Genomic DNA, 22,556 nt, shown 5'->3' on the forward strand with positions numbered 1-22,556 from the left:
AGCGGGTGCCCTTAACGGAGAGGTGTACAAAAATGAGGATTACAGTGAAATGACTACTTGAATACATGTACATGTATTTTCCCTCTAGATTTGCAAGGCGGTTATAATTGATTACCTGTATACAAAAGCTGACCTTGACGCTGTAAGTAAAACAAGTCCTTGAAATTGCAGGGAAATTAAGTTACCAAACAATCTCCTATAATCCATTTCTCACAAAAATGGCATTCGGCAGATTTTTTAGATTTCACGAAGAAAATGCATCAGTTGAACGAAATGTTCGTTTTTTCTGAATTTTCCGAGTCAGAAATATCACAAGGCAGTTCTTTTGGGACACATCGCCCGAAGAGAAATTGACTCTGATGCAAAGAACCATCCAAGTTCGCTCAGGTGGGATGACGGATTCACAGTCCTGTAAGCAGCAACAGCTCTGTCTTCATCCTAATATCGGGTATACAACACCCTTGTGAGTGACTGCGTCGCCTCACCGAGAAGCATCAAACGAAGCCTTTGCCAGAATTCGTTCCGCTCATGAGCGGTTGCCGGCCATCGCAGGAAGTTGACGTGACTCAGGAGACGTTTCAAACAGAGGGGCAGCTCCTCCCAGGTAAATTTCTGCAGGAAGAGGACGACTAATCGACAGTTTCCCTCTTGAAGGTACTGTGTCTCTGCCAAAGAGATCTCATACTCGCACCATGAAGTCTGGGCAAATTCCCGCGTCACAACAAAGATGACATTACGGCTGTTCCTAATCCCTCTTGCAATATTCATGACCTCTGGTCTGCCGGGATCGTTCAGATCGCGATCGACTGTGCAAACCCTGAATCTGATGTCATCAGAGTGCTCCAGGTTCGGGAGAAGCGTCTCTTCGACCCAGTATCTGTCGTTGAGTTCAAAAGAGATGAAAACATCGAAGGGTTCGTCAAGACTGACGTTCTGAGTTCCACCTTCTGTGTTCCTCGCCCGGGATCTTGCGCGCCTCAGTTTCTGCAGCACGTACCAGTAGCGGATGGACAGACGGCGGCGGTAGGAATGAATGGCTATTGACGAAGATAGGATCAGGAAGACGCTGAAGATCGAGGATACTGTCAGTATTAGTAGGTTGTTGTCGCAGTCCGTCCAACCGGGCTGGTAATCCAGAATGGGGGTGTCCTTCAGGTGTAGCGGTACGGTACATCTCTCACTACGCCACTCGCACCGGTTCTCATGAGGAAAAGTATGTTCCTTTAGCCATTTTGTGAATCCTGCGAGATCACAGTGACAACCGAAATTGTTTTCTGTGAATAAGAATGTTCCGTGCATAAGCGATGTTAGATGTCCCATGGCCTCTCCGTGTATGAATTCGATCCTGTTGTTGCGCAAGTCCAGATATTTCAGACGAACCAGAGTACGGAAAGCGGAATGTCCGATGACACGGATCTCGTTGTCTGCCAAATGTAACTCCTCCAGGTTGACTTGGTTCAGGAACGTATCTTCTGGAATGTGGGAGAATCTGCTTTTGTCCAAGTCGAGCCTCTTCAAGCTTTTTAAGGGCCGTAACATATACTTTAAGTCCTCGATATCGACAGCGCCAATATCGGTATCATTCAGTTCGAGTTGTTCAAGATTCTCAAGGCCAGTAAATGCTTCCCTGACATTGACTATCCAGGTGAAGAAAGGGATGTGGGGGTAGTAACTGTCACTGTTAGCACTCAGGTCGAGGTGACGTAGACTTGGGAGGGGAGCCAGCCAAATAGTGATATTCTGTCGGACAATGTTGGTTGCTAAAGTCATGTTCCTAAGAATTAGCTCTTCTATGAGAGATGCTCGAGAACTCGTAATTATCAGTCTGACCTCAACGTTACAGCTGGAGAAATTCAGTGCCTTGATACTAGTACTTGGATCGGTGTGGTTATGGACAAGTTGTGAACTCGTCCCAAAGGACAAGTCGAGGGTGGTCACCTTCGTTGGATAGAAGATCTTAAAAGAATCAAGGTCGGCATGATTCAGACTGATTGTTTCCAACGCCTTCATGTAATTTGGGAAATCTCGCTGGGGGTACATCGCTACATATTGATAGTGGTAGTACCCGGGATTGGCGCAGCTCCTTAGACGAAGTGCCTTCACTCGTTTCAAACGTTCAAATGGATTCTCAGGTGATATAACCTTACCTTCGGGTGTAAGTGTATTTAACCACCAGTTTGAAAAATCATATATCTCAAGGGCGTCTATTTGGATGTGAGTCAGCTCGTTAAATTGAAAATTTTTTCGAAAATCCTGTATATCAATGTCATTCGAAGTGCTGGCATTAAAAATGCTGAGACTGTGAACTCTAATGTTACTAAGGGCAGCTCCTAGTTTGTCGATATCACGCTGAGTCTGAACCGAGACAGAGAGAGATGATAGTCCATTACATCCTTCCCCGAACATCTTCCTATGAAAGGCGTACGGGTTGTGGTCAAGATACAACGATGCATTGCACCCTAGCAATTGTGCCAGTCCAGCTATTTCGGTCAGGTGATTGTCTGTAATATCTAATACTGTCAAATTCAAGCGTTCTCTCGTTGTCGAAACGATGTTCAAGTCGTCAAGGGAACAACCACGCAGGATCAACCAATCCAGCTTGGTGGACTCGATTTGCAATGAGAGGTCACCGAGTTCGTTTCGCGACAAATCCAATTTCTCTAGATCTCTTAGTTTACCAAAGACTTTAGAAGGTAGTTCAGGTAGGGTTGCGTTGATTAAGGATAACCAGCGAAGTTGTGTCATCGAATCAAATGTGTTCTGCTCAATCCCTGTGACTTTGCAACCTTCGATGTGAAGCCCTATCAAATTGTCCAGATACTGGAGTGCATACGACGTATAATTGCCACTGAAATTGATTTCGTTCTGATGTGCAAGGGGCAGATGGCATTCTTGGATGTGGAGAGAATCGACGTTTTGTTCTCCAACTTTCTTAGCAATGGCCGGGAAGTCTTTACCCATGATCCACTTGCACGTGACTCTTTTAACACATTTCGTGTCGTCATGATGGTGAATTGACACTTTACAGGCAGGATGGATGGATGCATCTGCTGGAAGGGTCTCCTTGGTTTGCAGGTCGCTGGGATATTGAGTGGCGTCTCGGGAGAAAAGCAGGGCAGTGGCAGCCACAAACAGCGCTAATGAAATCGCCCCCATTCTGGTACAGGTCTCGTGTGTCTAGACGTCCACCTGTTAAGAAATATTGGGGGAATAAATAAGGGCCAGATCAGGGCCAGATCTATATAGGCCTTGGAGACAAGTTCATTTTTCAGTCAGTAGTTTTCGTTCGGCTGGTCTTCGAAATGTGCTTCATGCATGCATATACGCATGATAGAAAAGATTAGTGTTAGAAAGAGTGGAAGTGGAATAAACAGTTGAAGCTCAAGAGAGCGGATGATATAAGAAACACGGATGGGTACAAATTCACCCAATGGCAGCTATTTGAGAATCCTTAAGACTGGCTAGGCAACAGATTCCGTATTGTGTCTCTTTCACGGAAAATCACTCGGCTGCCAGTAGCCCTTGCCTTCAATTGAATGACTGCAATTGCCTTCAATGACAATTCCAGCAGGACACACCCAGAAACAGCACGTAAAGTAATATATAAAGTGATATTAACAAAAAAGAACACTGACCATCATGGTCTTCAGCATTAGAAATAATAAACGGGCCCACAATCCGCCCTCCCTCAACTCTCCTGTTTTCAATTTGACCCTTACCTGAGATGAGCCGCCTTCAGTACAAATGGATTAAGGAAAAAAAATCAACTGGTCCAAGGACAAGAATAAAGATACTGTTATATTCTCCAAGCCCCACGCATGATCTTTCTCTGTAAGACGTGGCATGATCTTTTTTCCATGACGCTTCAGATTTGATTAGCCTCGTGTCCACAAGAGATGCATGGCCTTGATAATAGTCTTGACACATAGATAAAGGATCAAACAAAGTCTGTTCTGCTGGTTGATGAATTTCTGATTGTGTTTGACTTAACATTTCCCTTGCAGTCGGGATTTTAATCTAATGTTCGCTTTTTAAGTCTAGAATATGACTGCCTCGAGTCCACAGAAACTGGGACAATCTCTGGTCTGAATGAGTCTATGACAGCTTCGGCAATAGCCAAAATAGGTTTCATCGGTGCCATCATCATTTACTACACGTAGGCTACTCTGAATGCCTGGGTGGGCATAGATGCACCTTCAGGACTAAAATGAATATCAATTAAAATGAAAATATGCTTTATCAAAATATAACAATCATTATCTAATCATCATGAAAAAATACAAGTGATCACAAAATATATTTATGCAAAACTCAACAGTATGATTATTTTTAGATGAGATTTGTCATCTGTGGAAAATGTACAGGATCCAAAGTCTGAAACATTGTTCCAACTTCTGCCGATCCAAATTCAAGGAGTATCCGGTATTGGACTTCCTAGTGCCTACCTTTATTGATTCCCTCTTTATTAGGTATCACTGATTTACAATATTATGAATGCCTGAATACTAACACATAATAACAGAATGTAACAGAATGTAACAGAATGTAATAGAACATAACATCTTACACATCACCACGCATGTGTGGTGTCCTAAAATCAAAAGATAAAATCTACAGCCATGATAGCAAATCTTTTGCTTTTTTATCATTTTGTGAATAATTGCATAAAACAATTACACGCACAAACAACTTATCATAATTAAAAGAAAAACGAATGTTACATTCGATTTCACGAAAAAATGATGCTCTGCTCTTTGGTCACTTTGAACAGAGAATGAAACATTCAACAAAATGTTATATTTCGTCTACAACTTCTGAAGTCGCTGAAGTCATTGGGATAGGGCACAGTGTCCACTGATGCGCTATATCAAAAAACAAAAAAAATCTTAAAATTTGTCAATCCTACACAGATGTCTCTGCAACATCACATGGCAGCTGAAAATAAGAATTGAAATATTGTTATCATTATGCATAACTCATCCTCAAATACAGGGTCAGTTGTGTGTTCCTCCCCTTGCAATGTGGTCACTATTGAAGACAATCACTGCATCAAACTAGTATTCCCATAATTGTAACAGAGGAAAAGGACACCCTCCCTATTGGGGACACTGTATTTGGTCCCAATTGGCACCTTCTACTCAAATAAGAATAGTTGTGTCCATCTCAAGGGTGTCTGCATAGAGAGGGCCGACTGCAATTTGCTAGTTGACAGCATCTTACCTGATTACGTTCAAGGAATGCCACAATCTCGGTGAATTCAGGCCGTTGCGCTGGATCTTCTTTCCAGCACCAATCCATCAGAATTTTGCTAGAAATTGTAAAATATGAACCCATAAAAGACTGAAACTGCGATAAATCACAGGTTTTATTAAACCAGCAAAAACTATACATCAGAATCAGCTTTGACACCTCGGGTGCCAAACCATGTAAATCTACAATGACACCCGACAGTAAAAGTACACTTGAGACTTACATTTCAGGGGTGGTATACTTCGGGTACATCAATCGGTACTTGTTGACAGCAATTTGTGGGTAAATCTCGGCCCAAGTCTGTCCAACGTACGGCTCCTCACCACCGGAAAATATCTCGAACAGGGTGATGGCATAGGACCACCTGAAAAAGTCAAGGAAGAAATCAGTCATTTAGTGATCAGTCTCTTGGCAATAGGTTCAGCTAAGAGCAAAGCAAAGTGTGGCATGCCCCCAAATACCTTCTCTGAAATTGACAGCAAATGAATTCAAGTTGGCTAAAAATTGGATTCCATCGATTTTTAAAAGGTGTGTATACTATCTTACAAAAGTAATCAACTCACACATCACTCTTCCGGGTGAATTTCCTCGAACTGATGGTTTCAGGGGCCGTCCATTTTACTGGGATTTGGGTCTGAAATATAATTGGCAGCAATTTCAGAACAGGACAATCATACCATAGCATCTAAGGATGAAATTCTTTTCAACTCAAACAAGCTTATGCATAGTACGGTTGCACTAGGCAGAATTCCGAAAAAATAAATTGCAAATATTTCACTTATTTTTTATCAGACTTTTCAGAGATTTGTTTCCACTGTAATGATAATAATTTCAATGTCGTGTTTTCTAATTGGCATCTCCATCTTACCTGAACCATCCGATAGTATTCTGCACCAGTCGACTGTCTCGTCAGACCAAAGTCCGATATCTTGAGGGTGATCTCCCCGCCTTCCTCTACCACCAGAATATTTCGAGCAGCCAAATCACGGTGCAGGCACTGAAATGAAAGAACACACATTCAGGGAAGTCCATGCCAAAATGATGTTTTTTTGTGAGGTCGGATATTCTTCAAGGATGAAATCAGAATTTTCTCTTCTTAAAATTACATCTACAAGTAGGGTGTATAATGAACATTTCAAAAGTCTGTGGAAAGGGGATGGTAAGATTGGACTTCTTTCTGTGTTTTAAGGGGGTCATCTCAATACTGGAACAAGCAATGTGTACCCTAGTTGGGAGACCAGACTTCATACCTTTTGACAATGAAGATATCTCATCCCCTCTGCAATCTGTAATGCAAATGAGGTGAATTCAATCTCTATCTCCTCCTTTCCTGTCAAATTCCTGTGAGGGGTTCGGTCAATCAATGGTAGACTATTGTGATCGGAGTATTCAGTACCACAAGACATGCCCGTGGACACAGTATCACAAGACATATCTGTGTGTCCAGTGGTACTTGTACGAGCATTCCTCGATGGAGTATCAGAGTTTTCTGTACCACAGGACATGTTCAAGTTGTACACAGCACCACCTGACATGTGTGTGTATCCAGTGGCACTCTCACTAGCATACTCCTTCATGAAACTCCAATCTGCCCGTCGTTCCGGAATTCCATGACGTGGCCATTCGGTCATTTCGATCCCTATTGGATCAGCTTGTGCCAATGATGATCGTAGGATCTCCAACCGTTCTGTCACATAAGATCTTAAGCAGCCTTGATTGGCGTGTTCCAAAACCAGGAAGATACTTTGAGCATTGACTGGGCCTGGAAACAAAGTGAATTCATGGGTGTCACAATATTGAAAAATCCTATTAACAGAAGAACCAAACATTTTTTTCGTTGGAAGACACATAGCTACACATTTATTCCTATAATCATCGACTACTCCAATGACAATATCGAACATGAACAACTTCAGTCCTGAGGAAGCCCTTGTGGAAAACGGTGTCACTGTTTATATCAAACTGTACTCATTTATCCAGGCAGTGTGTAGCATGATTAATGAGTGAGAGCTTAATTACCTTGCCTATCCCTGCTAGTGCCGCGTGTGCATACGCCAATGAATTTGATGATGTTGGGGTGTCTGCCAATTGCCTCATGTATGGCAATTTCCTTCAAAAATCTCACCAAGTCGACTTCCGCTGCAGACCCTGAAATTAAAAAGACATTTAGAAATTAATGTTCTGTTTTTTACCATGATATTCCTCATCTGAAATGGACATGACTCAATGTGCAAATTTGTAACATTGGCAAGCATGAGAGAGAAGTTGGAAGACTCACTTTTTATTGTTTTTACAGCAACTTTAATAGCTAGTCCATCCTCGATCGAGTCAGAAAAGAAGAATGCACTTCTGACAATTCCAAATGCTCCTTCCCCAATGGTTTCCAATGGGTGTATCCTGAAAATGAAGAGTAATTTGCTATTATACAAAGTTTTCAAAAACTGAAATGTCCCTGGGGATATTGTGCTCATATGGGGCAAGATTGCAACTAAAATTTTCAATTGCGAGTTATGTGTGAAGAGACTTACTTATGGCGGGGTATCTCCCAGCGGCCGTGTGCGTCTGCTGGAATGACATACTGGTTGTTGCCGACAGGCTGTTCATAATCTACCATGCTACCTTCGGCACTCTCAAACGTTATATCTGGTGGTATGAGCATGAAGCCATCGGAATCCAGAGGAAGAAGACTGTCAGACTGGAAGGAACAAGATGAGGGACAAATTTAAACCAATGAGACAAGAGGTTCTCCTATTGGCATACCTACCAATACCAGCGAGCTCCGGTTCGGCCAGCCTGAGGGAAGTCCCTCATAGAAATGTCTGGGTCCATAAGCTGCTGCCAACTGTCATAAAAATTCCCAGATACATTTTTGGACCACTAGGTCAGCTGTTTGATTACTCACCTGTCTGATCCTCACATATCTCAGTTCCATGGTGTGGTTCATCGACTTAAGTCGAGAGCAGGAGCAAAAACAAAACAAAAGTAGGATGAAGAGTACGGCAACCACCGCGCATCCTATTCCTATAGCAACATAATATATGTCCAGCCAACCTGAAAAAGACAACCTGAGACATTAATACACCGCCGACCTTTTCGTTCATTGACTCAGCCCCACACAACAATGGTATTAGGCTTCTATGACAGTGTTATCTTCTATGGGACTCATTGCCTTGAATTATGATGAAAAATTGGTTGGTGGGTGAGAGTGAGCACACTCCTTACTGATGAAACTGAATTAAATTTTGTTGAAAGCGGGATAAAAATGGACTTGAAAAGAGTGTGTGCGAGATGAAAATACGCTGCTATCTTACCCGTTGTATGTCTTTTGGCCTTCACCTCCACCTCAACAGTTTGGTGTGCGCCGATGCTGTGAGTGCAAACACTAGTCACAAAGCATGTGTAATATCCGGAATTCTTTAATGTAACATTCTTTAAAGCGAAATACTGAAAAAGCATTGACGAGTAGGAATTAGGAATATTATGGGCTAATTGATTGTGATACCTAGAGTGCTCTTGCTCTTCTAAAAGGCACATCAATTTTTTCTAGAAATTAAAATGGCACCTCGCCAGTTTTGTGAAAAAAGGGCACACCTCAAATGAAAATTTTAGGAAAAGTGGCTTCTCAAAGGAAACACTATCGAGGGGTTCCTTTGACCACAAGCCCTTTTGACTGGAAACCACTGAAAAATTACTTCAGACTTACCGGATCCCAACGCATAACTGCACTGCCAAACCCACACCGTCTGTCTGAATACTTCCAGTGCTTAAATGTAGCATCAGTAGTGCTACAATTCAGCGCGAGAGTGTCGCCCTCAGTCAGGATCAATTTTTGCGGAAGATAGAAAGTAGGTGCACTATATGGCGTTGCTGAAAGCATAATCAGCACTTTTGTAAACGCTTGTAATGTGTAACGTCACAATGTGAAAAGTGGATCAAACGAAAAAAAATTCCTCAAAACAAAAAATCAGCATCTTCATACAGTTTTCACTTCTTGCGGGCATTTGAACGTCCTTCACCAAATCTAAGGCAGAGTTCCCCCATCTCTCACCACTCAACATACACAGGCCTCCACAAAGCATTGTGTCACACCTCCAAAAGGGCAACGGGCCTGGCAGCTAGTCCCCAGTGTCCACAACAGAGAGGTCATACGGTGGTTTTCATACTCACCATTCCTGTAGTGAAGAGTAAATTCCGCACTGTCCTTTCCATATTTGTTTTCCAAAATACATTTGACATCCACAGGATAGACGTCAGAGTGACGCCAAGCGGGCATACGTCTCTCTTTAAAATCCATTAAACCAAGAGTCAAACTGGTCATATCATCAAACTGAAATTAAAGGCGATCAAACATACATAATTCTGCCAAATGGTTGACCATGGCTGGTCATTGCCACCGAATCTGTGAAGCCAATGGTTTATCTGAAGTGGAATTTCCAAAAGAACAGCATATAAGGCCTCTTGCGTGAAGTTTCTTGCAAGTTTGCCAATTCCGCATTTGTTGTGTGGATCAACTAGCAGAGGGCTATAATTGCTGCCAAAACTTTTTTTAAACATCCGGACTTACTAATCTCAATTGTTTCCAAGTCCCCCAGGGATCATCGTGGTAGATCCAAGTGACATTGGTTGGCACATTTTTAGTTCTTGAGGTGCAGTTCAGTTGGATTGTCCCATTCATGTCAGAGCAAATAGATGGTATCTCAAGATCGGGCCGAGTGCCATCAGATGTCCAACAGACAGGGTTATAGTTAGTTTCTATTACTGGCGAACCTGGAACAAATAGTGAGATACAATAGCTAACCTCTAAATCATTAACCATGAAGCAGCTATCAAGGCCTACTGCCACGTTTTTGCGCTACAGAGATTTGACTTGGGTGGCTTAACCATTGTGGGCTCTCCCCTGTCATCGAACTGCTCTGTAAATGACATGACGTCTTTTCTGACATCATCCACCATTGCGTCGCTGAAAATCATTGTAGTCTTATAATTTGCATAAAAGTGCCTACCTATAATTGTCTTCCATTTCTTCTTGCGGACCTTCATCTTTGAGAGGCGGAAAAACGCTTCATCAGCATTGACAAGAGCAGGATCTGTAAGACCAGAGTAACAGAATTGGATTCAAAATCTTGTTAAAGGGACTGTCCTGATTACCGATTTGCAGTTTTTGCTAAATCCTGGCACATTCCATTGCTTGTCCCTTACCTTGCTAAAAATAGGGTGCGGCCTACTCTATCATGCACGAAGACCAGAATATTTGTTTACCTACCTTTTGTAAACATTACAGCAAACTCTGCAAACATATCTTCATACTTGTTGTGAGCATTTGGCCTAATTAGGATTTCATGATTATATGGTTTCTTCGGTGTAACATAAATCATTCGATAATTCAAGTGATCCATCCATCCCAATGTCAAGTTGCAGGGGCTGTTTCTGACATTGCTTATATTTTTCATCCAGCTGGAAAGAAATGATGAAATCTTTGAACGGTTACAAAAAACCCTACAGTACCTTCCTCTCAGATTTTAAGGTGGAACTATGGTGCCTCCATTTTGTCAATTTAAGAAGTATTACTCTGTGGACATTGTCTGTATGGCCTCCGAACAAAATATATTGTCCAATTTATGGTGACTGGCCCTGATGGTTTCTGTTGCCGAATGCTGCCCTAATGCCTTCGACAAATGCATGACAGCCCCCCCCCCCAGACTCAAATTCTAGCCCTACAGAATAGTAGCACTTACCCATGATATTTCCAGTCCCATTCAATCTCTACATTCAGTGCAGAATCTGGCTGGCGTTTCTTATCCTGGAACCAAGCAAGTGTTCTGCCTAGAAAGGCAAAACACACCCCTTGCCCTTCTGTAATGTAGATTTCTTTTCGAACTGACTGTATATCGGTGGCTGTAAGAATCGGAACATATTTTGAAAATCATGAAATCAAACTTACAATAATAACTAAGCAAATATGAGCCACTAAGCTATTAGCCATTATCATCAAAATCTATCTGATGGAGGCAGACAATGCCTTGAGATAATGCCATTGCCAGGCGATGGGCATATTCTGACAGTTATTGAAAGACAATTCTTGGATGCGTTGTAAAATGGCCACACTTATTCTGCCACACTGTTGTCACACAAATGAGTCATGGTGACTATACAGAAAGATCTCAGAGAAAGATTAGAGGGAAAAAAATTGAACCTCTTTATGCTGGTTTTTGCCTCGAAAACAAAAGGAAGGATATGATAGGGAGTCCTTACTTTGTAATCCTAGAGTGGAGCCCAACAAAACAAAAAGCAGGCATATCGGTAATATTAATAAATCCCTGAAATTTTAAGAGCAAAATATTTTAATTTATACATTGAATTCATGGACCAATGGACAAAGCATAGAAAATCCCCCTTTGCCTTCTGGAATTCTTGGATAAACATGCTGTACCATACACACCACCAACTACCTAAAACATCATTTATGAATGTTGATCTACACCAGTAGGCGTGGGGGCTGCCATCTCAGTCTTAATAGCCCTTCTAATCACTATCTCCGGTTATCCACTATCTCATGGGCCTAGCCCATGTAGCTGAATCCCCTCGTCCCACACTCAATTAAAAGGCTACAGGCCCATACCTCAGAAAGACCAAAAGCTGATTATGCCCCCCCCCCCACACCAACCCCCTTTCGGCGGAGACTAATGAAAGATATTTTAGTCCCAGGGCACCTCTCCCCAAGAGCCAAGAACAACCAGGTCTTCTACTCAATATATTTTTAATTCTAGGACCTGTACTGTAGCGTTCATAGCAGTAAACTATTTTTAAACAGCGTACCAAAAGTAAAATCATGACGCTAGCTGCGCTGCCTACATTGTATTGAATTATACACTAGCCTATTTACATACAGATAGGCCTACATTGTCGCCATCATCATGCAGCATCAAAATCATGCCCATGATGACGATGTCTATCGTAGTTTTTATATTATGGTACCGTGTACTATAGAGGTATCTTTTCCCAAGCCCTTTTCCATCACCACACGGCAAGTTCATCCCGAAATGTATACACATGGTCATGGACAAATCAAAGACAATACTTGCATCATCTCGAAACATCCAAACAACACGGGTGTGGTGGTGCGGTTTCTGGTCCGCCCGTCACCAGTCACGTGACATTTGGCAACATGCCCAGTAGTCCCGTTGTCGAAGTAGAAAATGTCCCCCTGACAAAAGTGTCCGCCTATTGTATTCTAACGGATTTTGGTTTGTCGTTCTTTAGAGGCCATTACTGTCAATACATGTAATACCTCAGAAAAATATAATACGATCCTTTTTTTCACCAAAGAAGCTTGGAACCTTGACTTTCTCTATATGGCCTATTGCAAGTCGTAAAGAAGCTTGGAACGTTGACTAATCTCGATCGTAGTGTTGTAAAAAGAAGCTTGGAACGTTGACTATCTCTAATACAAGTCGTAAAAAGAAGCTTGGAACGTTTTCTTTTGTAGATGTATAAAGTCTTTTGCAAGTCGTAAAAATATGCTTGGATTCTACTCTTGATTATGTCTAATCTATTGGAGGTCGTAAAAAGAAGCTCGACTTACATTCCTTTGAAAGTCATAAAAAGAAGCTTAGAACGTTGACTTATAGTCTTTTGTAAGTCGTAAAAAGAAGCTTGGAACGTTGACTTTAAGTCTAAAAATAAGCTTAGATTCTTGACCTGTAAATAGAAGTTTTGAACCATGGCCTTTTACATTGCCAGTTGTAATAAGAAGCTTCGAAAATTTACTTTCTATATAGGCCCTATATTGTAAGTTTTAAAAAGAAGCTTTGGAACTTTTACTTTCTGTATAAACTGCAAGTTGTGAAAAAGATGCTTTTGTAAAGTTTGCTTTCTTTATTACAAGTCGTAAAAAGCTTTGGATGAAATGGCTACATGTGAAAAAACACCTGCGTAGGTACGCACATCTTGACCAAACGCAAATGCATGAGAGTCAGGATGAGGTACGAAAAAAAGATCGTCAGTCGATGCTGGTGTATAGTCAATGGCTCAGCTGATGCCGTCCTGCTGCTTTATAAAAACGCAATGAAACTTTGATAAATTGGATAGCATTCTCGAAATCAATCAATCAATAAACTCCTATAATTCTAACTAGAACATCTCATCATTGCACACTTAGCGAGAATCAAATCGTTCATGTAAAAGGGTCCTAATGTTTTAGTTAACTCTTTTCTCATCATTATGTCACTGGAACATTTCGTCATCCAAAATGTCAGTTTATGTAGTCATTCCGAGAGGACGCTGATATTTATGATGGTCAAACCGGCAAGCCAAGCCACCGCACTGAATCAACTGAATCAACGTTCTATTTGGACTCTTCGCGTCTCCTTCCAAAGAAATGCACAGTGCGAAATATCACCACCTGTCCTACTATCAAAAGCAGTGCCAGGAAGGATCTCTGTCGAAGGTTGTTGTCTTCTTCTTTCACCTGGAGAATTAAGAATTTGGTTATTTACTCTTACAGTTTTGCTTGCTTTTGGTCGTAAGCGTGATTTTGTTTAAAAATTAGTCATTTCTAAGAACAACTGCGGTAATTAAGGAACTATACTTGCGCTATATGGCTTACTTCCCGGAGTTCCTAAATAATTTTGGCAGCATCGAAACCCTGTCTTATCCGAGACGTAGGCTGTATAGGTCTAGGAATTATAAAGTTGGGAGAAATGCAACGCAGCTTGGCTCAAAGAATGTAAGCTGTGCCTATCCATTAAACTGCTGATATTTGTTATCAACCACAAAACAGCACTAACCATTTCATCATTTTGCTCCCCTGTTTGTTTTGGTTCATTACAGACACTTCTATAGAACCCTTCCGTAATTCCTGCCTCTGTCAGATTGGCCGGACTGAGTAATCTAAGGAACTGCAGGCCTGGGCAGATCGGGAGGATCAGGTTCACTCGGACTGTGCCCATGCCGCCAAGAACGTAATTGTAGCAGTTGATGCAGTATTTTCGGAGGGCTGCCAACAGTTGCAGAAAAGGCCTTTGATTGTGAATGGTTTTGGATTGGTAAGAGAAGAAGAAAGTATCTAAGTTCGATTAGACGTCCGTTGTTACTTCAACAATGTTTTTTCAACAAAATTAAACAAGCGTCAGTAATCAGGGAATGATTATCAAAAACTCGATGAGCAGTCAAGGTGGTGTGGCGTGGGCATCCTCTTCCATGCTCATGCAATCGGCTTCATCTATGAACTCCTTGAAGAGCGGTGGAATTAAATTAAATTGATAATGCAATTATGTTTGAAACCCTGTAACTAACGACGTTCGGCAACCTTATTTACGTGTTAGAGCTTTGTCCCCAGCTATATTAGCGAGTTGATACAAGTTCAGAATGAAAAAATTACTCTGAAGTCGTTCCATACCGAGCCGACGACTCTCTGGAAGTTCCTCCCCATGCTGGTGGACATGATACACCACCCGACCCGTTGACAACAAATCGCTGTTGCCACTCTGAGTTGAAACACCTACCGCAACAGGTCACCAACATCATAGCCTCTCGTGGACCAGAGTGGGTTCAGCTCCGTCACTTCCAAGGTCGTCGTTTTGGTCAGGTTGGCTATCTCTTCCTGTGTTAAGGAAGAGGAAGCTGCTGCATCAAGAAGAACTACAATAAACACCGCAGTAAACAAGATCGATCGACCCATCGTTATCGGTATAGACTGGAGTTGACCTTTAGGGAATGATATAGAAGACCGTAATGCTTTTTTTACCAAGATCAAACAAGTCGAACATGCATCGGCGTTACAATCGGATTCTTCCTATAGGCTACCTGATCATGATTGGCGGAACTAAACGTCGCCATTTTAAAGCATGAGGGAAAGGGCCTAGGCATTGTACTCCTGTATTGGTACGGCTTATTGTGAGCCATGACAAGATAATGGCTTTGTTTTAAAGACACTGTTCTGAACACTCGGATAGCAAATACTGAACCACGAGAGACTTCATGTGCGACCCGAAATTTTAAGGATTTTTGAAGCTTATCGTAGTTGTCTTTGTGTTATATTGGGGTGATATCAATATCTACGTTTCTTCTAAATAATCACTGTCATGCAACTTAATGACATGTATTTGGTAAGATGGCTATAAAGACTTTTGTAGTGATTGTTTTTACTTAACATTTCATGTAATTTACATTTGATACATAAATACATGATTTGCTGTAGAAAACCAGAAAAGCATGCACTAGACTTTATTGATTATCCACACTGTAATGTTACTGAAGTGATTATATATCGCTTCGGGCCATGCCATCATCAGCACCGGTGCTCAGACAGCAACAGTGCGAGTTTGATCATGATGTTGCATTTTGACCTCTTCCTTAGATACCAAACACACTTGTATTTGGAGACGTCCGTCGGGTACCTCTGATACCCCAAGTTACGATATGCAACAACAATGACCAAGGTTTGTATCTCGACGCCATAACTGGACTGGCATTAATTTGGAAACAAAAAAAAACGGCGGACGCGCCAGAGTTGAGACTGTGGGTTTACCGACAACAACAACAACGTAATGGCGGTTTATTTGAACTAGTCTCCAATATTTCTATTTCTGCGAATCCGTCGCCACGCAAATGTAAACTACTCTCTCTCTCATCTGGAGACATCAGGTGTTGCTTTGGTGCGGCGAAGATGATCTTACCAAATATATTCAACTCTACAGTATCAAAGATGCCCGATTAATTCACAAGATGGATATACCACACAGTGACCCCTGTTATTCACAAAAGTCCCAGGGTTGCGGAGAACCAATCATAGCCAACAGCCACCTTTTTACAAGTTGCAAAATAAATGTAGATATATTTAAACTATGTGTTCACAGCATAAACGACGATTATAACAAAATGTATTTAGTTTGCGTATGACCTTGCATGTTTTTTCCCAGGGAGCAAAGCTCCAGACAACTGTTCTGCCTAACGGCGATATATTCCACAGAAAGATACGGCGCCAAACATCTTTAACTTTCAATCGTCTTTACAAACAATGGACTCGAATGGCTCAATACGAAATATGGCGGATTATGGTCTACCGAATGATACAGCCGTGAAATTTACCCCTGATCAGTTTGGACGAGTTTTCGTCCTCTACAAACTTCATTCTGTGATTCAAGGGGCTTATCTTGCTTGTGCAGCAAGAATGAGTATTCTCACCAGGGAGGGATTGTATAGTACCGACAGGGCTTCCTATCGCAGACAAATCAAGATAGCATCACCTGATCGATCGAAGCTTTCACTTGACAATACATTTGTTGACGAAAACGGACAACTCGTCAGTATTCTCTTTATCCATAATAAATCGACAGGATGTATAAATCATTGAAAAATCTTGATATTCGAACAATAATGACACCGAGGGGCTTTTGAATATCACCGGGATCGCGGCGAAACCAGCTTGAAGAGTTCATATATATCAACATGTACAAAAGGTAGAAATATTTATGAGGTAAAATGTGGGAAAAGCTTAATATTATAGATATGCTTTAAGCCCATGAAACCGGGAACATAGAATGTATATATTTTAACATTGTTCTCGACATGTCGCTACCCGAAGTGGCATAGGTCTAGCCGAATAATACAATAGAGGATTACATGTATATGTGTGTGTTTGTAGGCCTCGGGCCTCATGTGATATGGGCCTACTCGGCGTATATACTACATGTACTTTGCTTAGACAATACAAACAAACAACGGAAACTACTTGCGTTTATAGACCTACTGATACTATTAACTTAACTATTGAAAACGTATGCTCGGCTCATATCTCAGTCTCCAAGTTTCGAACTGTCACTGGCCCAAAACGATAGATTGGACGCTCGTGTCATCCTTGCCGTCTGATCTGATCTAAACATAATCGTTCTCAACTGATTAGACAAAGGCTTCTGTATTCTGAACATGTTGGGATATCGATAACGACGACTGGAAAGGATTTCAATGTACGTATTTTTTTCAAGAACGGTGTTTGACAGTGGTTAGTCGTAGTGAACAACAACCTCAGAGTGTGCTTCAAGGAGAGCCTAATGGAGTAGTAGGCCTTCTTATACCAATGTCGAATCATGCCGATTTATCTAAGTTGCTTATTGTGATTGATATCGATGGTTAAGACATGAAGGAATATAATTTTCTCATATTTTTGTTGTGGTGTCCATGGGGTGTACACGTTTTCTTACAAATAAAACCATGGTCATAAGATTTAGCAGCACATGGTCAAGCGTGTAGGTAACGCTTCACGCTATATGTCACTATAAAAGTTCGACGAGAGAAAGTCGCTTCAAAATTTCTTTTTGCTTCAAGTGAATATGCACCTTACCGTCTTAGTTACGTGAAGGCCAACGGGGTTCTCACCAAAGAACATCATGGTGAACAGAATTTGGCCTTATCTTTTCAGACCTGATTCATCATGAACCATGAGATACACCGAGCCCGGGATCGCCTTCAGACGCTGACTCCCATCATTGAAGAGAAGTCCTTCTTCAGTCTCGAAAGTCTAAGAACGCCCTCGCCGGGAAATGGTGCCAGCTCTCCAGGTATATCAAAGACTCCAAAGCGATTAAAGCAAGTTGTGTGGAATTTTTCCGTAAACCCAGGACTTCACTAAAGCTTTATCGAATTCATGGAAACATGTTTATTGGTTAAGATTAGGCGAAGCCTATAGGAAAGCTACAAAATGGCCCAAGGGAAAAGCCTGAGAGCAGACTCATTTTGGAAATTGACTATTAGTCGCCCTCTTTCGAACGAAGCCTATATATTGCTTACTTCTATATACGATGCTATTCACCAGATCAAGAGAAAAACATTATGTATTTGTCAGTCGTTGCTTTTTCAGACAAGGCAAAGGGAAAGAACGTCCGTCTCCCACCCATAGAAGATACTGAAAACGATGATCCGCCCCGTCTCCCCCGTCCGTCTCGAATGCCTTCAGAACTTGATTCCCTCATCAGCGGGTACTTGAGTCAAACAGTAAATCCAAAACCAACAGCGTTCATCGGTTACGACCCGACCTTATATTGCAAATGTTGTGAACCTATCAACAATGTCAGCCAAATACGCTTGAAGGAATTTAGTAGTGGGTTTCTTTCTCCTGCTGAAGAACCAGACGCGTTTGGACATTACAAGGCGAAGGATAAACCAAAAATTGGTTCGACTTCGGCAGGAGAGCAGCGGCGGGATGCAAATGCTGGTGGTAATCGGGCAAGTTTTGGGCCAAGTGATGCGAAAACACTAATGGAAAGACAAAGGACTTATTACAACGACAACAATGCACACGCGCATCAACCATTTCATGTCGCCATCCCTGATCACCAACCACAAGCACAATATTTAAACTCTGATATACAGCGCTATGTGCATAACCCTCGGATATACGTCGATACTTCAAAGGCTCACGTGCCCTCTTCCTTCAGGATGGAACGCAAATTTCCTCAGCCCGAGACGCCCCCTTTTGACCAAAGACGCTCCGATTTGCAGTCTATGAACACTGTCATGGACGCAGCGTCAAAGTATGACAACAGTATGCAGGCTTTAGAGGGCACCATTAAAAATCTCCGGAGTGGTCGGAAGGTGATAATAGACGAAATGGAGAATACTTATCGACACTTCGATAAGTTTTCAGGGAGCATCATATAATTCAAAAGTTAAATCGTCTCCATTCTAACCGAAACGGAGTGGTCTGACATTATAGATTATCGGCCTAGTTAATGCATCCAATGTCAAACATTTCGTATCAGTTTTGTAACAAGCTTTTGTGAGAGGCATGAGGTCGACTCTGTTGAATCCAAAAGAGAAGTCGTCGAGGAGATGTCTTTTACAAAACAGTGTCAAAAGCATTAGAAGTGCCAAGACAGTATGCATAAACTTTTGAATGTCTTTCTATAAAAGAGTTCCTGTCCTTGATATATGCATCCATGAAATCTTTGCGCTGGCTTTTGAGGTTTGCCTGTCGCATTCTTCTCCTCTCTTAACCCACTTGACGGGGCCGGCAAGAAAAAAAAACCGCATGGCACAAATTGTATAGTTGTCATCAACTTTTCAAATAGAGAGACAGAGAGGTCTCAAAGGGCCCTCACTGACTTGGTTCAGGCCCTAAGTTGTTTTGAAAAGCTTTTCGAAATAAATGTAACAGAAATACGATTGACTGGACGGCTAATAATTCGTTGTTATATTTTTATACGAGTATGCAAGTATGTGAAAGTTGACTTCCCACTTTGGTTTCATGGAATCTGTGCTCATTAGATACTAATTAATCATACTGAGACCGATGGTACAATTACCCGGATATTACCATTTATTGCAAAATATTGTGAGATAGAGAAACGTCCCTTTTTACTTCACAATAGATTGGTGGATGTTATAAAGCGGCACGCATGGCTCGGCTGAAGAGTGCAGGATTTGCGATTTTACTTCTCATTTCATCATTCTGCGGAATCATCGGTAAGTTGAAGTTGCAGATGACATAACTGATAATTTGAGGCCTTATAGCCTAGTTGTTACACGCTGTTGGCTGCCACCCAATAGGATCCGGGTTCGATTTTGGGGAGAACCGCACAGAATTCTATTTTTGATTAAAGCGGCGTGGTTTTCAAGAAATAAAATTCCTTGCTCACAGATTTTAGAGTCTCAGACGGATAAGACTTGAAGCCGTGGTCCCTTTGTACGTGAATATCTCTGCCTAGACAATTTAAATATCCCATGCAGGTGGACAGTCCATAGGGTTTTAATAGGACCTCGGTAAATCTGGCATTTCGTTTTTGCCAATGACCATTCAGTATTTCAGTATGAGGATTTCGTATATTGGCCAATGTGAATCCAGTATTTTTAAGATTTCGTTCCCATGCATGACGATATATGAACACACCAATCTGTCAAAGCTGAAAATGGTGGAAAACCTTTTTGTACTATTCTTTTGAGATTTTATATAGGCTTATTTTTATGTTGCTTGATATTATCTCTGCCGATACTTAAATTAAACGTGACTGGGTGTTCTTGATGAGGTCAAGTCGTGCCTGGACGACTGATGCTAAGTTCAATAATCTTTGACTACACATTTGATCAATTAAAATGACTTAGACAAGTTCTCATTAGAACGGAAGTCGATACTTTATAATGCATGCAGTGTATCAATCTAATTGAATAAATGTATTGTTATCGCTAAAAAACAGTGGCCTTTTTCAATTTCATTTGTTAAAGGAGTTTGTCGGAAGAGGAAATGATTGGCGTTTCATCTTTAAATCATTACTTGTACCTCATTCGACGAACGCTGCATATAACTCCATGAAAGGGTATCTGCTGCAGTAGCTGGCGGATGAGTGTTCGTCCTATACTGGCATAGTGAACTATCTTGAGGTCCCGTATAGACTTGAGCTATCTCAATCAAACTCAACAAACATAGCTGGTGTCTCTTGTTAACCCGACTTTACGGGTAACTCTTGTTCCAGAAGCGGACTATCCCTGGCCGTGTAATCGAGACGGCTACTTCGGACGATCTTGCCACTTCCAGTGCCACTGTAAGAGCGGCATCAGCTGTGAGAAAGAGACGGGAAAATGCCCTTCATCTGACTGTGCAGATGGTTACTGGGGTGACCATTGCCTGCTGAGTAAGTATTATAAGCCTGTATATAGGCCTAATAAAGTAGAATGATATCTGAATCTGCAGGGAACCCCCCTTTTAAATTACCATGATAGCTATACGAGTTACCAATGTTGCGAAATATGAGGCTAATACACCAGGTACATGTGCCTTTGAATAAGAATTCGTCTTGCTGTGCTGTTTTTCTGAGTGTCAACCTGAAACAGCATTTTCATGCGCTTTGAAGCTGTAATCTGTTTATTTGTGCTACATAAATGGCTGAGTGAAATACATTCACTTCGTGCTTAGGATGACACCCGATCATGTCGATCCATCGCCGCCGTACGTTGGCCGGTATTCTTCCTTGAACGAGGAGATTTAGGATGCATGATGCACAACGCCAATTTTCAACAGCTTAAACCCTTTGCGTGTAAGAGTGTAAGTGAGAGTAAGTGATAAGAAGTAGTTTGATGCCTATATATATCTAGTGACTTTGAATCCCCTACAGCATCACAGTGCAGTTACAATGACGGAATTACCTGCGGTCATGGTAGTGGCACATGTACTGGTGGCTACTATCTTGGCAAGCTTTCCCAGGCGAATGGAGTCCAATGTGAGAACTGGTCCGACCAAGATATCTACTCTGACAGTGAGTTCTTCAGGTTGGATGGTAGTCGAGCGGCTGCTAAGAATTACTGCAGACATCCTCGACATAATGATGCTGTTCGCCCTTGGTGTTATGCCCAGATTGAAGGATCTCATTGGGGTCTGTGTGCAGTTCAGCCATGTGGTAAGAAACAGTGTTTTTGGTATTCATCTTTATTGTTCCTCTTCAGAAGAGTAGATGCACAACATGATAAGAAACCGAATCCTGGAAAACCTGTAAAGATCAGTCCACGTTCGCAAGGGGAAAAGAAGGCAGTTGTGCTTTTACTGCATGAAAGAAGCTTAGCCGCAACAGTGTGTATTGGATGACACTTCCACCTCATCAATATATTTCTATCATAACGCTATTGAAGATCGATCTGCAAGACCGAGATGACTGCGCTAAACGTATTTCATCTTCATTCATTATTTCTGTACATTTGTAGATTGTCCGAAATACCGATATGGCAGGAACTGCGAAAAGGAATGCCTTTGCTATGATGTAGATGAAGAGTGTGATGGAGCGACTGGGGCATGTTCAAATAGTGGGTTCTGTTGGAAGGGGTTAACTGGCCCCGACTGTAAAACAGGTAGGCTTTCTCATTAAGGGAGAACACTCTTTCTCCATCAGCAGTCCATTCACTTTTTTCCTTGGAATTGTTATATTCCGTTTCCCATGTTCTTGAACCTAAGTTCGATTTTCTCAAACAGTGTTTTACTTACTTCAGCGTGCCGGCCTGGGACGTTTGGGGTCAACTGCGATTACACATGTCACTGCAGAGATTCGGCCGAGTGCGATAAGGAGACAGGGGTTTGTCCAACACCAGGATGCGAGTACGGATGGAGCGGGGAGGCTTGTCAAATAGGTAAGCATTGAGGACGGGATGACGATCGTCAACTGGATTATGACGCTAGTACATGTAAGTTAGCCCACGGCACCCGCGGCCAGATGCGCCTTATCAACATTTTGCGGCCCTTTTTAGCTTACGTGTCCGTCCCATCCTTTCCAAATCATGAAATGAGATAAGATTGGACCAATAATTCATGAATTCTTGACTGGACGTAT

At 41.8% G+C, this 22,556-nt stretch overlaps 3 protein-coding genes across 3 annotated transcripts; 1 reads left to right on the forward strand and 2 right to left on the reverse strand.

Moving 5' to 3' along the window:
• Positions 1–31: 31 nt before the first annotated feature.
• LOC135485995 (toll-like receptor 6) lies at positions 32–3,156 on the reverse strand. Its single transcript, XM_064768434.1, has one exon. It carries the CDS (start codon positions 3,154–3,156, stop codon positions 439–441), a length of 2,718 nt encoding a protein of 905 aa, XP_064624504.1. The 3' UTR covers positions 32–438.
• Positions 3,157–4,902: 1,746 nt separating this feature from the next.
• On the reverse strand, positions 4,903–6,827 carry LOC135485996 (tyrosine-protein kinase Srms-like). Its single transcript, XM_064768435.1, has 6 exons — positions 6,501–6,827; positions 6,119–6,247; positions 5,814–5,884; positions 5,474–5,614; positions 5,221–5,308; positions 4,903–4,935 (listed from the first exon to the last, which is right to left on the reverse strand). The coding sequence occupies exons 1-6, from the start codon at positions 6,825–6,827 to the stop codon at positions 4,903–4,905; spliced, it is 789 nt and encodes a 262-aa protein (XP_064624505.1).
• A 10,173-nt stretch (positions 6,828–17,000) lies between these two features.
• On the forward strand, positions 17,001–19,429 carry LOC135486907 (uncharacterized). The gene is made up of 3 exons (XM_064770076.1): positions 17,001–17,216; positions 17,669–17,807; positions 18,107–19,429. Exons 2-3 carry the CDS (start codon positions 17,681–17,683, stop codon positions 18,904–18,906), a joined length of 927 nt encoding a protein of 308 aa, XP_064626146.1. The 5' UTR covers positions 17,001–17,216; positions 17,669–17,680; the 3' UTR covers positions 18,907–19,429.
• The last annotated feature ends 3,127 nt before the right edge of the window (positions 19,430–22,556 follow it).

Source organism: Lineus longissimus, chromosome 4 (genome assembly GCF_910592395.1).
Source record: "Lineus longissimus chromosome 4, tnLinLong1.2, whole genome shotgun sequence".
Classification (NCBI taxonomy): domain Eukaryota; kingdom Metazoa; phylum Nemertea; class Pilidiophora; order Heteronemertea; family Lineidae; genus Lineus; species Lineus longissimus.